The sequence below is a fragment of the Schistocerca cancellata genome, chromosome 10 (genome assembly GCF_023864275.1).
Source record: "Schistocerca cancellata isolate TAMUIC-IGC-003103 chromosome 10, iqSchCanc2.1, whole genome shotgun sequence".
Classification (NCBI taxonomy): domain Eukaryota; kingdom Metazoa; phylum Arthropoda; class Insecta; order Orthoptera; family Acrididae; genus Schistocerca; species Schistocerca cancellata.
Genome location: NC_064635.1, coordinates 225,258,890 through 225,277,124, shown reverse-complemented (window position 1 = coordinate 225,277,124; position 18,235 = coordinate 225,258,890). Strand labels below are relative to the sequence as shown.

The window sequence follows — 18,235 nt, the reverse complement described above, 5'->3', positions numbered from 1 at the left end:
GGTGTCAATGTGTTCTTTTTTCCATTTCCAGGAGTGTATGTCATGGCTCATAGAGTAATAGTATTTTAGTAATTCAGTTTATTTGCATAAAGGTGCATTGAATATTTTATAAACACTGTAGACAAAATAATATTGGAGTTGTTAGATGCAAACTTCAGTTTATGGAACATACTGTTATAAAAACAAATAGGAAACAGCTTCTGTGATCAGTGATAACCTGTTAAATTCAGATGGAAATGCAACGCGACAATTACTACTTCAGCATGAATGTGAAATAGGTTTAGCTGTTAATGCAATAATGGATAAGCCTAGGCATTGTTAGGAAGTGTGTTATGTGAGAAAAGGATGACAAAATGAAGTAACATGATTTATACTGTTATTATTTCAAAGTGACACTCTTCCCATTTTATAAATTTAATAAACTGTAATATCTGCAAGCATGAGAGGCAGGTGTTTGTATTATGCTACATGATCAGTTTCATTTAGTAATCAAGTATGTTCTCTCTGTAAAGCTTCGATACCCAAGTCAAATAGCTGCAAATATGTTAATATTTAGGGAGGAGTCTTCCAATCGGTTCTCATAACAATGACCAATTTTACAGTTGTTACCATGACGGGGGCATTTTTTTTACAGTTGGCTTACTGCATGAGGACCTGTGCTTTTCAGTGAAGAATACAGATTTGGAACATAATAATGAGAAATAGTAATGAACAAGAGTGATGAGTCCATTTGCAGAGAGGGTAAAAAAAGTGTGTCACAGTCATGGAAATCGTATGTAAAATACAAACATATAGCATCTTGGACTGTATTAATCTGAAGCAACCAACTGGACGACACACAGGGAGCGGTGCAGTTTTCAGCACCACACTACGGCACAGGAACCAACAATCACAGAAATAAATGTGTCGCAATAATGTCAACTTTGCATAATTTGAATTGCTGCTGTAGGTGAAACTTTTGAACTATTTGGCATGTGATGAATTTTTTGTGGAACAAGTTAGTTGGGCTTGAGTTTTGTACTTTTGATTTTCAAGGGTAAAAATATCATCATTAAAATGGCAAATACCAGTAGATAGTATTGTGGGAGCTAAGCTCGGTAAATAGTGAGAATACAGTAGTGCAGGATTCAAAGATACAGATTCTGAGGACATGACTTCATCTACATCTACATCTACGTCCATACTCCACAAGCCACCTGACGGTGTGTGGCGGAGGGTACCTTGAGTACCTCTATCAGTTCTCCCTTCTATTCCAGTCTCTTCCTACCTTTTCTAATATTTCTATTTACAGCTGAAATCATCGATGCAGTAACCGCTTTATGATCGCTGATTCCCTGTTGACTTGATGCTACTCAACATGATAAAGGAATCACAGGAGGAACTCATCAAGGACTTGAATATAAATGGAGCCACAGCTGAATGCATCAGGTACTGACTTGTTTACTGAAATACCTGGTTCTGGCCTTATTGTGTCATGCGGAATGCCTCTGCTGTGATCTCACATGATGAAACAAGTAGCACATGCACAGATGGTGATTGTACTGAATTGAACACACACATTCTCAGTATGGATTCAAATGTATTGTCAATGGCTAAGCAACATATTTTGAAGTGGAAGGTTCAAGCAGAGCATGCGAAGATTACTGCTACAGAGTAGCTGGAGCAGAATGTTACAAAATGAAAACAAGATTTAGGAGAAAAGAAGCAGAGTCCATTACATTGTGAGAAGAAATTTGAATGTATGTTGCTTTCAAAGCAGGATAAAAGAAGTCTGTTGCACACAGAGATCAAGACAATGCTCCTGGCAAAATACTGATATAAAAGCACGAAACATGAGAATTTTAATTTGATTTTCAACTGACCGTACAATTCTAAATACGACAAAATGTACTCCTAATTTTTGGAAACAGTATTAGAAAGAAAATACTATCTTGAAATACTGTTCAAAGAAAGACACAGCGCATGCTGGGTGACACAGTGACTGCGTGCTGTTTTTAGTCATTTGACTGGCACAAAAACTGAAACTGTAGAGCAGATACAACAAATATCTGTACGTATTGAAAAAGAGGAGAAACAAGATGATTGCAGAGGGCAGAGGAAGCAAAGGAAGACACAATTATCATCACGAATGCACATGATTACAAGTCACCTCACTACAGACAGTGACACATCTACATCTACATCGTTACTCTGCAAATCACATTAAAGTGCCTGGCAGATGGTTCATCAAACCACCTTCACAATTGTCTATTGTTCCAATCTCATATAGTGCACAGAAAGAATGAACACCTATATCTTTCTGTACAAGCTCTGATTTCCCATATTTTATCACGGTGATTATTTCTCCCAGAGTAGGTCGGTGTCAACAAAATATTTTCGCGTTCGAGGTGAATGTTGGTGATTGGAATTTCGTGAGAAGATTCCACTGCAATGAAAAACACCTTTGTTTTAATGCTATCCACCCCTTCTTTGAACTTCTTCGATGTACTCCGTCAGTCCTATCTGGTAAGGATCCCACACCGCGCAGCAGTATTCTAAAAGAGGACGAACAAGTGCAGTGTAGGCAGCCTCCTTAGTAGATCTGTTAATTTTCTGTGTCCTGCCAATAAAACACAGTCTTGGTTAGCCTTCCCCACATTTTCTGTGTGTTCCTTCCAATTTGCGTTGTTCATAATTGTAATTTGTAGGTATTTAGTTGAATTTACAGCCTTTAGATTAGACTGATTTATCGTGTAATTGAAGTTTAATGGATTCCTTTTAGCACTCATGTGGTTGACCTCACACTTTTCATTATTTAGGGTCAATAGCCAATTTTCACATCATACAGATATCTTTTCTAAATCTTTTGCAATTTGTTTTGATCTCCTGACAACTTTATTAGTCAATAAATGACAGCGTCATCTGCAAACAACCTAAGAGGGCTGCTCAGATTGTCTGCCAAATCGTTTATATAGATAAGGGACAGCAAAGGGCCTATAACACTACCTTGGGGAACAAGAAGAGAGTGGAATACAGCAAAGTGCACAGCCATGGACCTGTGCGAGAAAGAACAGGCAGAGCTGTAAGAGTGTGTTCCTATCCAAATGTTTATGGAGATGTAAGTATTATACAGTGGAAGAAGAGACTCGAGAAGAAGCGAAAAAGACAGCACAGAGGTCAACAATGATGCGACTTGGAATGATGTATGTGCAGGAAGACTGAGTGGTACCCACGAGTAACAGAACTGTCAAATGTCCTCGATAGGCTTCTTGGGTTTTCTGCCGGATCCTAAAATCGACACGATTCGATATTTTTGGGATGCGCCGTCTTCAGCAGTTTTCAGCGGGTCTTGACAACAACAACATCCTCCTGAAGAGAGTGGGTAGGTGAATTGCTGAAATATCGAATTGTGTCGATTTTAGGATCCAGCAGAAAACTCGAAGAGGTTAGCAAGAATTATTATGCATGGAAAGCCTACAAAGTTAGAACTGTCAAATGTTTATGAACAGCGATTTGTTTACAGTGTGCTGTTCCATTTGTGTTTACGAACTGTACGTGTAGTGCTAGCAGCGTCCCCAAGCTGCCGCATGACACACAAGTTGTCTGAAGTATTTTGCTAAAGACTGATTATGAGCTGAAAATATTACATCGATTCATAGGGTGACAATATTTTAGCAATTGTGTTTATTAATGGAAAGATGCATGAAATTACTTAGGAATACTGTAGACGAAATACCATTGTCGTTGTTGGGCTGTAACTTCAATTAATGGAATATATTTGCTGTTAAAACAGAAATGAAATGGCTCCTGTGATCAGTGGTAATTTGTTAAATTAATGTGGAAATACAAGCAGCAATGGTTACTTCAGCACGAATGTGAAATGAGCTTAACAGTTAATATAAAGAGGATGAGTGTAGGCACTGATAGGACATCTGTTACATGCCATAAAGATAATAACAGGAAGTAATATCGATCTATACTGTTATTATTTTAAAGTGTCATTCTTTCCCTGTTTTAAACTGAGAAACTTAAATATTTGCAAGTATAGGAGACAAGTATTTGTAATAGGCTGCACGGCCAGTTTCACAAAGCGCGTTCTCTCTGTAAAGGTTCCATATCCGAGCCTGACAGAAGCAAATATGTTAATATTTAAGGAGGAACTTTACATCAGGTTCCCCGACAAGGACCAATTTTACACGAGGAGGTAATAAATCCCTGGGCAATGACAGCAGGTATAGCCAAACACAGAAGAGCTTTATTTGGACAATATTGCAGCTCACTGCCTGCAGAAAAGAAGAGGGAGAGGCGATATTATGAAGGGCATTCAATTAGTAACATAACACATTTATTTCTAAGAGCAGGCTGGTTTTATTCAGGATTCCAGTACACCATACTATTCTCCACTCTTCTGGCTAAAAAACCCTATTTTTCAACATAATCTCCACTGAATGCGACAGTCTTACGCCACATTGCTGGGAAGGCACGAATGCTCGGCCTGAATGCTCACGTGGTACCCCTCTAATGGCCGACATGGGAGCCGACGTCTTGCTGCATCAGTAACTCCCCCAAATTCACTTACTGTTTCCAGTGGAGTGCATCTTTCATTGGGCCAACCAGTTGGAAGTCAGAAGGTGTAAGATACACACTGCAGGGTGGATGAGGAAGAACAGTCCAATGAAGTTTTTTAAGCTCCTCTCAAGTACAAAGGCTTGTATGAGGCCTTCCACTGACACGGAAAAGAAGTTTGTTTACATGTTTGTGACAACGAAGATTCTAAAGCTGTTTCACCTATTCTCTGAGGTTAGCACAATACACTCCAGAGTTGGTTGTTGCACCAAGACAGAGGACCTCAAACAAAATAACCTAACCCCTTCGGAGTCCCAGAAGACCACTCCTGTGAGTTTACCGGCCGAGGGGGCAGCTTTGAGCTTTTTCTTCATAGGAGAGGTAGTGTGGTTCCACTCCGGGGATTGCCGTTTTGTTTCTGCTTCGAAGTGATGATACCGTATTTCATTATCTATGAGGATGTTTGACAAAAACTGTCACACTCTGCCCTATAACATTCGAGCAATTCCACAATAATGGACCTACATTGCTCTTTATGATCCACTGCTAGGCAACACCTGGTAACCCAGTGGGCACACACCTTCGAGTACCCCAGAGACGTCCAACTGAGCAGTGAGGTGTTCGATTGTGATCCGTCAATCACCTCAAATGATAATGTCCACAAACTGCAAAACTGCACGAATCACATCCGTGTGTGGCTGGCCGGCACGTAGGCGATCGGGCAGGCCCGATCGGCCTTCTTGTGATGTTGACAGACACCTTGCCCGATGACTCACTGTGCTTTTGTTCACTGCCAGATCTCCGTAGACATTTTGAAAGTGCCTGATGCTCTGGTCTTCAACCAAAATAAATTTGATGAGAGCTCTCTGCTTGGACCGCACCTCCATTACAGACACCATTTCAAAGGCTACATATAGCGCCGACACCTATTGGAACTTCGTGAAACTATAGGGGTTGAAGCAGGGATATTCCACCATGTCCCATGACAAATTCTGCATTTTATCAGCCAATGCTGGCCAAGAGAAAAAAAAATGTGTTGTACTACTTACTTAATGCTCATCATAGAATGCAAGATGTTAAAGAATTAATTTAAGAGGAACTGCAAAAAAGGAAAATCAGGATTAGTTAAATATGTAAAGAATCTGTTATGTAAATGATGCTCTATACAGGACAGTCAGACATAAATTTCAAAGGTAAAAAGTAAAGGCATTAACTGAAGATGTGCAGAGAGGTAGATTGCAATGATGATAATTATCAGCAATGCAAATGAAGTTTTCCAGCAGTATATGATTCAAACTCAAAGAATTGGGAAACAGTGAATGAAGTACCTATGGATTTATTAAAATCATCAGGCGCAACAGGGACTTAAGAGACTGAAAACCTGATAACTGAAACGTTATTTTCAGAAATCATTCTCATCATAGTACCAAAGAAGAGACAAATATAAAACCTTATAGATGATCTGCATGACATGATTGTCTAGAATATGCAGAAGACCAGTACAAAGGGCGTTATTTTAATGTATGGAAGAATAAGGAAGAAACTGAGAAAGCCACTGGCAAACTGCAGCTGTGAGGTGACGCAGGCTTGGGAGACTCTGTTGGTAAGGGCACTATCTGCAAAAGGAAGGTATCTGGGTTGAGTCCTCATCCAAACCAATGTTTTGTTTCCTGTCTAGTTATTTGTTTTATAACAAATGCCACAACTGACAGGAACTACCATTTATTTCTTCCCATAAAAGCACACGTTACTTCAAATGCCTATTCATTCCATGACAGTTTGAGAGTTTATTGCTTGATGATACATATGAGCAACAAATATCTCACATTTACAAAAGTATAAGGCAATTTTTGTATGTTTGTATTACTTACAGGTTCTTTTTTTGTGTGTATTGCATCAGGTGGAGAAATGGTTTCTTCTTGTGGCGGAGATTCCTGTATAGAAAGAACAAAAGTTACACATCAACTAAGAGGAGCACCAAAATATGCATAAGAAACTAAATAAATTATCTGCTTACATTTCTGCAACATAAAAGTGAAGTTATGCTTCCACAGTAGAAACATCGGGAAAACTCACACTGCGCTACTTACTAATAGTCTTCAGTCTAAAGACTACTTTGATGCATCTCTCCACACCAGCCTATCCAGTGCAAGTCTCTTCAGTTCTGAATAATTAGCACAACTTACTTTCATTTCAATCCACTTTTTTCAGCCAAGCCTTGGCATACCTACACAATTTTTTAACACCTATGCTTTCCTTCCTTACCAAATTAACTGTTCCTTGAGGTTTCAGGCTGTGTCCTATTAACTGATACTTTCTTATAGTTTAGTATGCAGAAAAAGGGATGTTGTTAGACTCTCAATAATGCATAGTATATCAAACCTTTCTTAACTTACTGCTGTGATTGGTAGATGCATAATTCAGGGCTCCCATAGCTGTACAGTGTACATCGAGTGGGTATAAGAAGTCTAGTTCCATGTCAATGCACTCTCCATCTCATTAGAAACTTTTTTTTTCCCAATGACTAATGTCACTCAGGATCTGTGGAAGATATATTAGAACAACCTTCTTTTAAAAATTTATTGTTGTGGTCTTCAGTCCAGAGACTGGTTTGATGCAGCTCTCCATGCCACTATATTCTGTGTAAGCTTCTTCATCTCCCAGTACCTACAGCAACCTACATCCTTTTGAATCTGCTTGGTGTATTCATCTTTTAGTCTCCCTCTACGATGTTTGTCCTCCACACTGCCCTCAGTACTAAATTGGTGATCCCTTGACACCTCAGAACATGTCCTACCAACTGATCCCTTCTTCTAGTCAAATTGTGCCACAAATTCCTCTTCTCCCCAATTCCATTCAGTACCTCCTCATTAGTTATGTGATCTACCCATCTAATCTTCAGCATTCTTCTGTAGCACAACATTTCAAAAGCCTCTATTCCCTTCTTGTCTAAACTATTTATCGTCCATGTTTCACTTCCATACATGGCTACACTCCATACAAATACTTTCAGAAACGACTTCCTGACACTTAAATCTATACTTGATGTTAACAAATCTCTCTTTTTCAGAAACACTTTCCTTGCCATTGCCAGGCTACATTTTATATCCTCTCTACTTCTACCATCATCAGTTATTTTGCTTTCCAAATGGCAAAACTTGTCTACTACTTCAAGTGTCTCATCTCCTAATCCAATTCCCTCATAAGCATCACCTGATTTAATTTGACTACATTCCATTATCTTTGTTTTGCTTTTGTTGATTTTCATCTTATATCCTCCTTTCAAGACACTGTCCATTCCCTCAACAGCTCTTGGAGGTCGTTTGCTGTCTCTGCCAGAATTACGTCATCGACAAACCTCAACGTTTTCATTTCTTCTCCATGGATTTTAATTCTTACTCCAAATTTTTCTTTTGTTTCCTTTACTGCTTGCTCAATATACAGATTGAATAACATCACGGAGAGGCTACAACCCTGTCTCACTCCCTTCCCAACCACTGCTTCCCTTTCATGCCCCTCGACTCTTATAACTGCCATCTGGTTTCTGTACAAATTGTACATAGCCTTGTATTCCCTGTATTTGACCCCTACCACCTTCAGAATTTGAAAGAGAATATTCCAGTCAACATTGTCAAAAGCTTTCTCTAAGTCTACAAATGCTAGAAACATAGGTTTACCTTTCCATAATCTATGTTCTAAGATAAGTCACCTGCTTTCTTTGGGATTGGAATTAATATATTCTTCTTGAAGTCTCATACATATTGCTCATTAGACGGTACAGTTTTGTCAGGTCTGGCTCTCCCAAGGCTATCAGTAGTTGTAATGGAATGACATCTACTCCCAGAGCCTTGTTTCGACTCAGGGCTGTCAAACTCTTCACACAGTATCACATCTCCCATTTCATCTTCGTCTACATCCTCTTCCATTTCCATAATATTGTTCTCAAGTACATCACCCTTGTATAGACCCTCTATATACTCCTTCCATCTTTCTACTTTCCCTTTTTTGCTTAGAACTGGGTTTCCATCTGAGCTCTTGATATTCGTACAAGTGGTTCTCTTTTCTCCAAACGTCTCTTTAATTTTCCTATAGGCAATATCTATCTTACCCGTAGTGATATATGGCTCTACATCCTTACATTTGTCCTCTAGCCATCCCTGCTTGGCCATTTTGCACTTCCTGTAGATCTCATTGACATTTGTATTCCTTTTTGCTTACATCATTTCATATTTTCTCCCTTCATCAATTAAATTCAATATCTCTTCTGTTACCTATGGATTTCTACTAGCCCACATCTTTTTACCTAGTTTGTCCTCTGCTGCCTTCACAATTTTATCTCACAAAGCTACCCATTCTTCTTCTACTGTATTTCCTTCCCGCTTTCTTGTCAAATGTTCACCCAATGCTCTCTCTGAAACTCAGTTTAATCAGGTCCCATCTCCTTAAATTCCTACCTTTATGTGGTTTCATCAGTTTCAGTCAACAGTTCATAACTAGTAAATTGTGGTCAGAGTCCACATCTGCCACTGGGAATGTCTTACCATTTAAAACCTGTTTCATAAATCTCTTACTATTACATAACCTACCTGAAACCTTCCAGAGTCTCCACACCTGTTCCCTGTATATAACCTTCTTTCATGATTCATAACCAAGTGTTAGCTATGATTAAATTATGCTCTGTGCAAAATTCTACCAGACAGCTTCGTCTTTCATTCCTTACCACCATCCCATATTCACCTACTACTTTTCCTTCTCTTCCTTTTCCTACTATTGAATTCCAGTTTCCCATAACTATTAAATTTTCATCTCCCTTCACTATCTGAATAATTTCTATCTCATCATACATTTCTTCAATCTCCTCTTCATCTGCGGAGCTAGTTGGCATATAAACTTGTTCAACTGTGGTAGACGTGGGCTTCATGATTATCTTGGCTACAATAATTCGTTCACTATGCTGTTCATAGTAGCTTACCCATGCTCCTATTTTTTTATTCATTATTAAGCCTATTCCTGCATGAACCATGGACTTTGCGGTTGGTGGGGAGGCTTGTGTGCCTCAACGATACAGATAGCCGTACCGTAGGTGCAAATACAACGGAGGGTACCTGTTGAAGAGGGGCAGCAGCCTTTTCAGTAGCTGCAGGGGCAACAGCCTGGATGATTGACTGATCTGGCCTTGTAAAATTAACCAAAACGGCTTTGCTGTGCTGGTACTGCATATGGCTGAAAGCAAGGGGAAACTACGGCCATAATTTTTCCTGAGGGTATGCAGCTTTATTGTATGGTTAAATGATGATGGCGTACTCTCTGGTAAAATATTCTGGAGGTAAAACAGTCCCCCATTCGGATGTCCGTGAGGGGACTACTAAAGAGGACGTCGTTATCAGGAGAAACAAAACTGGCATTCTACGGATCGGAGTGTAGATTGTCAGATCCCGTAATTGGGCAGGTAGGTTAGAAAATTTAAAAAGGGAAATGGATAGGTTGACATTAGATATAGTGGGAATTATTGAAGTTTGGTGGCAGGAGGAACAAGACTTTTGGTCAGGTGAATACAGGGTTATAAATACAAAATCAAATATGTATTACGTATTTTTATTTTATGACATTACAAGCATTCTGTACACCCACACATCATAAATAATGGTTATTTTTGGAAAAATTTTATTGAGTTAATTCTTTCTTCCGGTTACAAGTATCAATCTATTGATAATCATGCATCCCAGTTGGTTAAGCTGTACCAAGTGATAAAAGCTTATCTTTCCTTGCGACAATGTTTGCAACTTATTGTTGCTGTTTTCTTAAATTAGTAGTAGTGGTCGTGGATTGGGAGTCTTAAGTTTCAGTTGCAAATATACAGTTTGCTGTTGGTTGAAATGTGGGTGCATTAATATGTGTTGTGGCACATTATACTGTCTACCATGATTCACATTGGGTGAGCTGAAGTTCCAGCATGAATTTATTTCTTGTAAGTTGTGCCAGGCAGTTTATCTTCCGACACTTGTAGTCCCATTTTTAGAGTTTGCTTAACAACCATACTTGAAGACCTTCTCATTATGGATCTATGGAACAAAGAGTATAGCTAATATAATGACTTCAGTTGCTTTTTTATATCACATGTGTAAAGTGCAGTGGTATAAACAAAAATGATACACACTTTTCAAAACAGAACACACTATACTAAATGCTAATATCACATTTATGTGATAAATCTCAGCACAGGAATAGCACTAATGCTCTAATCAAAATGCACTCTAGAAAATGGATCAGGATGCTCAGGCAAGGATTTAAAATCTGGTCCTCCAGAAAAAGAGTACAGAACCTTAACACCTTCATTACATCCTTTGGTGTGTGGGATGGTTCCTTGGAAAGGGCAAGGCTGACTTCTTTCTCTAATCTGATGGGACTACCGATGACCTCACTGTTTGGTAACCTCCACATCCCCAAACCAACCAACCAACCAACCAACCATGGTGTGTGGAGGAGTATAACATATGTGATGTCCAAGATGAAGACAGGGAGGAAAATGAGGAATATGTTCATGTTAAACAACTGGAATGAGAGGAAAGTATGAGTGAAGAGAGGTACGAGGAAAATTTTTGTTCTGCGGCTCTCCCTCCCCGCGACCTGTATGTGCCACTATTTTTATCCACCCTGACAGCTGTAATTCCTGTCACAGCTGGAAGCCTCCTACGGCATTCTCTACTTGTACCAATCAAATCTCAGTGACATTTGGGAGAGGCAAGAACTTATATGCACAGTAACAATGATAAACGCTATATACAAAGTGATAAAAATTCCATTAGGGAGCAATGACAGTATTATAAAGAGGATAGTTGCAGATATGCACAACAAAAAGACTGTCAGCAAATCAGCTTTTGCCGAACAGGCCTTCATCAGAAATAGACAAAAAACACACACAAGACCACAGTGTCTGGCTGCCGGTCTGGCCGCAGCAGTTAGAGACTGTGGTCATGTGTGCATGAGTAGTTTTGTGTGTGTGTGTGTGTGTGTGTGTGTGTGTGTGTGTGTTCTGTCTATTTCTGATGAAGGCCTTTTGGTCAAAAGCTTACTTGCTGACAGTCTTTTTGTTGTGCATATCTGCGACTCAGCATCTCCACTATAAGGTGAGCAGAAAATGTCCTTTTCCTAATATTGTCTTTATTCCATCCTGGATTTTCCATTGTTCCATTAGAGGGAAATATTTTTTTCTGTTAGCATGTTCAAAATACTGCGTCTTAAATGAAAACTCATGTTACAGTTTTTGCCTGGCAAAGAATTTGAATCACACTGTTATGCTGAAATTCTGGACAAATGGCAGTGTCACAGGGCCACTTACAGTATCTTCCAGGTATTTAGGCCAGGTAAAGCCACATGTTACACATGACTTATTCCTTCTGGGTACTGGTCTTAGCTTCTGCATGGAATCGAGTGTAAGGGCGTACACACTCTCGAATGGCGTGTGGGAAAAAGGAACACCTAAATCTTTCCGTTCGAGCTCTCATTTCTCTTATTTTATTATGATGATCATTTCTCGCTACGTAGGTGAGTGTCAACAAAATATTTTCACATTTGTAAGAGAAAGTTGGTCATTGAAATTTCATAAATAGATCTTGCTGCAAAGAAAACCACCTTTGCTTCTGTGACTGCCACCCCAACTCGCGTATCATATCAGTGACACTCTCACCCCTACTGCGCGATAACACGAAATGAGCTGCCCTCCTTTGCACTTTTTTGATGTCCTCCATCAATTGTACCTGGTAAGGATCCCTCACCGCGCTGCAATATTCCAGCAGGGGACGGACAAGTGTAATGTAGGCTGTCTCTTTAGTGAGTTTGTCGCATCTTCTACGTGTTCTGCCAACAAAGCACAGTCTTTGCTTTGCCTTCCCCACAACATTATCTATGTGGTCTTTACAATTTAAGTTGCTCGTAATTGTAATTTCTAGGTATTCAATTGCAATTGAATTAGAGGTTAAGCATGTTCCTGAGGTTCAGTATTGTACATGCTGCCATGGTTTCGCCAGATAAATTAATTTGAATGTGACAAAAAGAGAAGAGTGTGTGTGTGTTACTGAGAATGCTTCTCTGAAGAGAAAAAAATGGATTGAGAAGTCTAGGTAAAATAAATCACAAATTCTGTTGGAATTCTGTACCTCAGTATACTTTTATTAATCAATGCATTGGATTGAAACTTGCCAGACAGTGTACCATCTTCAGAGTAAATTCCTGAACTTCTCATATTTCCAACATCAAGATGAAAGGAATCAAACCCCCCCCCGAACAGAAGTAAGACGTATGCTCTTTTTGGCTCCAAAATAGTAGTTCCCATTGAGACAATATACAGTAACTATTTCATAACTATGTAGCTATGTTCGTTCTAACAACTTGTAAAATTTTCTTGTCTGCCCATCAGGGTGAAAGTAACATATAATTATCCACATTGCTTCAGAACCGCAACTTCTCCCCTATTTGCTTCACCTGGTCCTACTCAACCCTACAAGCCACCTTCCTAGATGTTGACCTCCACCTCAGAGATGGCTACATCGGTACCTCCGTCCATATCAAACCTACTAACCACCAGCAATACCTCCACTTTGACAGCTGCCACCCATTCCATATCAAGAAGTCCTTTCCGTAAAGCCTAGCCACCTGTCGTCATCCCATCTGCAGCGATGAGCAGACCCTCTTGGAATATACCGAGAGTCTCACTGAAACCTTGACTAACTGTAATTATCCTCCTCCCAACCTTGTACAAAAACAAATCTGCCGTGCCTTATCTTTACAGTCTCCCACCACCTCCCGAAGTCCCACAGTCCGGCCACAGAGGAGCATTCCCTTCGTAACTCAGTACCATCCAGGGCTGGAGCAACTGAATTACATTCTATGCCAGGGTTTCAATTACCTATTGTTGTACCCTGAAATGAGAAATGTCCTGCTCACTATCCTTTCCATCCCTCCTACAGTGGTATTCAACCATACAATGAATCTACACAATACACTTGTCCATCCTTACACAACCCCTGGTTCCAATCTTTCAACTCGTAGCTCATAACCCTATAACAGACCTAGATGCAAGACATGTCCCATACACCCGCCTACCACCACCACCTACTCCAGTCTGGTCACTAAACATTACCTATCCCACCAAAGGCAGGGCTACCTGTGAAACCAGTCATGTGATTTACAAGCAAAGCTGCAATCACTGTGGTGTATTCTATGTTCGCATGACAACCAACAAGCTGTCTGTCCACATGAATGGCCACCGACAAACTGTGGCCAAGAAACAAGTGGACCACCCTGTTGCTGAACACGCTGCCAAACATGATGTCCCTCATTTCAATGAATGATTCACAGTCTGTGCCATATGGATCCTTCCAACACCAGCTTTTCTGAATTGCACAGGTGGGAACTTTCCCTGCAATACATCCCATGTTCCCATAACCCTCCTGGCCTCAACCTTTGTTAGTCACTGTCCTAACCCATCCAGCCCCCTCCCTGTTCCCATTCCAGCACTACACAGCTGTAATTTCATCGCCACACCCAGTCTTTTAATTTCTTCTTTTTATTTCTCTCCATTCTGCTATCTCCCCCCCCCCCCCCTTTCCTCTCCTGCCCTTCATCTAAACTGCATCACTTCACTGTCCGCCACACCCATCATAGTATCCCTCCTCTTCCCTGCCCCAGCCTCCTCCTTACCCCCACCCAGTTGCCACTCCCATCATGCACTAGTGCTGCTACTCGCAGTGTGGTTTCAATTGCCTAAGAGTGCAGACGTGTGTGAGTTGCGTTAGTGTGTGTGTGTGTGTGTGTGTGTGTGTGTGTGTGTGTGTGTGTGTTTTTATTAATGACAAAGGCCTTAATGGCCGAAAGCTATAATTGTGTGAATCTTTTTGTTGTGTCTATTGCGACTCAGCACCTCCGCTAAATGGTGAGTAGCAACTTCCCTTCTCTAATATTGTTACATTCCATCCTGGACTTCCCATTGTTTTATTAACATATAAATATGTCTGATGAACTACAACATTTGTTAGTGAAGACGTTCAGTCCTTCAGTCTTTACAGGGATAGGATTTGAAGTAATTTTTTTTCCTTTTTCTCAGATCATTGAGGTGTAATATCACAGATACTCATTGTTAATAGTACACTGGGATAAAGGATTCCACTGAAATTGAAACAGAGCTGGGGATTTATTTTTCCCAAACTTGTTACCCCCTTTCTTTCAGAGAATAATCATTTGTGGTTAGTTTTGAGAAACACCTACTTTTCTCTTGGCAATGTGTTAACACAGCAGTTTTTACACAACTTAAGCTCACTGATGTGCTAATGCAGTTGCAACTGTGGTGGAATCCTGAGGCAGTAGATTATTAAACAAGCAAATGAGGACAAAACATGTCCTTAACTTATGAAAACGTTAATTGTCAGTGTAAGAATAAATGTGTAATTTCTTCAATCATGTTGCTGGAAACCCACACCAACTTGCATTTAACCTGTTGATGGGAGAACCAAATGAAATCAATTTAGTCAGTTGTTGGAAAACAATTGACTGATTCGGCTGTAATTTTACATATCATTTAGATTAGATTGTTGTTCATTAATTTCTTTCAAGTCAAACCAGTTTGAGGGAGCAAGCAAATGAAAACGGTCAACACCATTTGTCACAGTTTTGCTTATTAACTGCATTATTCATTCTCTCTCTCTCTCTCTCTCTCTCTCTCTCTCTCTCTCTGTCTCTCTCATTTTTTAAAAAGTAGAATCAGCTGTAGTTTCTCTGTCAGCTTGTAACACCATGGGTTAGACATTACATACCTTTTGTTGATTCATTTAGCTTTCCATTTCGTTCAACATCCCATCGTTGAACTTCTGTAATTAGTGTACGATTAATTCAATACTGTAATGAAGTATAATCTCTGTAATGATCTTTTGTCTTCCTCATATAATCTCTTTGGTTATCTTTAAAATTAAATAATTTTATTCAAATAATTTTGTGTAGAACTACCAATATATGCAAATGTTCTGTTTTATTTAAAATGTTTGTTTGCTGTTATGTAAACTGCTGACCTTCACTTAGGGTTCTTGGTTATTTTGTATGTAAAAGGTGTTGTGGTTCCCTTCGGGAACGGAACTGTGTAGCGCGTGCAAACTGTGGTTGGCCTACGTAGAAAAGGTGGAATTGAGAGTGAGTCGGGGACAAGCTACCAAACTATCAACTGCTCATGTAAAAGTTGGGTATCGTGCTGGTTCCGAGAGAGGCTTTTCCTGACGCTTTCCAATGCCTCGGATGGATGGATAAAGAGCTCGAACTCTTCTGGAATTGGTATTATCATAGCCACCAACAAATGACAGAGTCCAGCAATTCTACCAGCAAATCCACCTACCGACATGCAATCACCACCACATTGCACAATCACTGTAACGGAACACTACGAGGTGCATTCAAGTTCTAAGGCCTCCGATTTTTTTTCTCCAAACTGGAAAGAGATAGAAACATGCGCATTGTTTTAAAATGAGGCCACGTTCATTGTCAATACGTCCCAGAGATGGCAGCACCGTACGGCAGATGGAATTTTACCGCCAGCGGCGAGAATGAGAACTGTTTTAAATACTTAAAATTGCAACGTTTTCCTTACTTGAACAGCGTGCAATCATTCGTTTTCTGAATTTGCGTGGTGTGAAACCAATTGAAATTCATCGACAGTTGAAGGAGACATGTGGTGATGGAGTTATGGATGTGTCAAAAGTGCGTTCGTGGGTGCGACAGTTTAATGAAGGCAGAACATCGTGTGACAACAAACCGAAACAACCTCGGGCTCGCACAAGCCGGTCTGACGACATGATCGAGAAAGTGGAGAGGATTGTTTTGGGGGATCGCCGAATGACTGTTGAACAGATCGCCTCCAGAGTTAGCATTTCTGCTGTGCATACCAGTGCACAATGGGAGAAGCAAACTGGGTGGTAGGGGTTAGGAGTAGTCTGGCGCAGGGCAGGTAAGGGACAGCAGGGTAGGTGTGGGGGACAGTAAAGTGCTGACTGTGGGAGCACACCCGGGCGAGGTGGAGCGAGGGTAGGACAGCTAGGTGCAGCCGGAAGGTTAGATGGACGATGGGGGTGTGGGAAGGAGTCAGCAGAAAAGGAGAAAAGTAAAAAGACTACCAGTGTGTCGGAGGAAGAGAGGGTTGTCTAGTGCTGGAGTGGGAACAGGGAAGGGGATAGGTGGGTGTAGGACAATGACAAATGAATGGTGAGGTCATGAGGGTTACAGGAATGTAGTATACACTGCAATTCAGAGAAGAAGATGTTGACAGCAAGAATCCAGATGAAACGGGCCGTGAAGCAGTCACTGAAATGAAGAACAGTGCTGGGAAGTGTGCGCAGCAACGGGGTAGTCCAGCTGTTTCTTGGCCACAGTTTTTCAGTGGCCATTAATTCAGACAAACAGCTTGTTACAATAATAAAATACCAACAGCCGTTATTTTGGTTTTATTTGTTACGCAAGCAGTTTCGGCATTACATTATGCCATCTTCAGGCCTGTATATATCGAGCAACCTTCGTGTTAGAAACCAGTGCAGCACTGTCAACTGGTATCGTGAAGATTTTTTTTCCCATGAGCATGTGTGTTCCTTGAACAGTTGACAGTGCTGCACTGGTTTCTAACACGAAGGTTACTCAATATATGCAGCCTGAAGATGGCATAATGTAATGTCAAAACTGGTTGCGTAACAAATAAAACCAATATAACGGCTGTCGGTATTTTATGATTGGAAATTGACCAGCCGAAGTCTTGCACTCTGGACATAGGATGAAGTTACATTTATTAAGCAGCTTGTTGGTTGCCATGTCCTCAGAGAATGCAGCACAATGGTTGTAGCTTAGCTTGTCGATCACATGATTTGTTGCACAGGTAGCCCTGCCTGTAATGGGATAAATGCAGCTTGTAACCAGACATGAGTAGGTGGAGGTGGTTGGGGGGGGGGGGGTGGTGGTGGTGGTGGTGGTGGGAATATTTATAAGGGGGTCTTGCATCTAGGTCTATTACAGAGATATGAGCCATGAGGCAAGGGGGCAGGAGCAAGGGTTGTGTAGGGATGGACAAGGATGTTGTGTAGGTTCAGTGGGCAGCAGTATATCATTGCGGGAGGGATGGGAAGGGTATTGGGTAGGACATTTCTCATTTCAGGGCACAATAAGATGTAGTCGATACCCTGTTGGAGAATGTGATTCAGTTGCTCCAGTTCAATGTGGTACTGAGTACTGGAGGAGTGGTAAGGCACTGCGAGGTGGGGGGTGACTGAAGAGATAAGGCATGGGAGATCTGTTTCTGTACAAGGTTGGGAGGGCAATTACGGTCTGTGAAGGTCTCAGTGAGACCCTTGGTATATTTCAAAAGGGACTGCTCGTCACTACAGATGTGATGGCCACAGATGGCTAGGCTGAAGCATTTAAGAGGTATGAGGTATGTTACAGATAGTCCAGTCTCACTGTATTGTTTATGTTTGCAGATGGAAGTGAGTACACTTTCTTGAGAAAGGGGATAGATATAGGTGTTCTCGGAAGATTAAAAGAAAATTCAATGAGTGCTACATTTCATATGAACGACCTAATGTGCAGCAAATGTTAAATTCACATTGACTTCTATTTCTCATTGCAAACTATTCAAAACTTGTGTAGTGAGTTACTTAATTTTCATGTA

The 18,235-nt window shown here is 40.6% G+C and overlaps 1 protein-coding gene across 1 annotated transcript in view; it reads right to left on the bottom strand.

Annotated features, from left to right (window-relative positions):
- The window catches only part of LOC126106842 (uncharacterized), a 114,946-nt gene that overhangs the window by 39,460 nt on the left and 57,251 nt on the right, over positions 1 to 18,235 (bottom strand). The window contains exon 5 of the mRNA XM_049913238.1: positions 6,417 to 6,479. Within this exon, the coding sequence (XP_049769195.1) occupies positions 6,417 to 6,479 (63 nt within the window). The remainder of the gene's footprint in view (positions 1 to 6,416; positions 6,480 to 18,235) is intronic.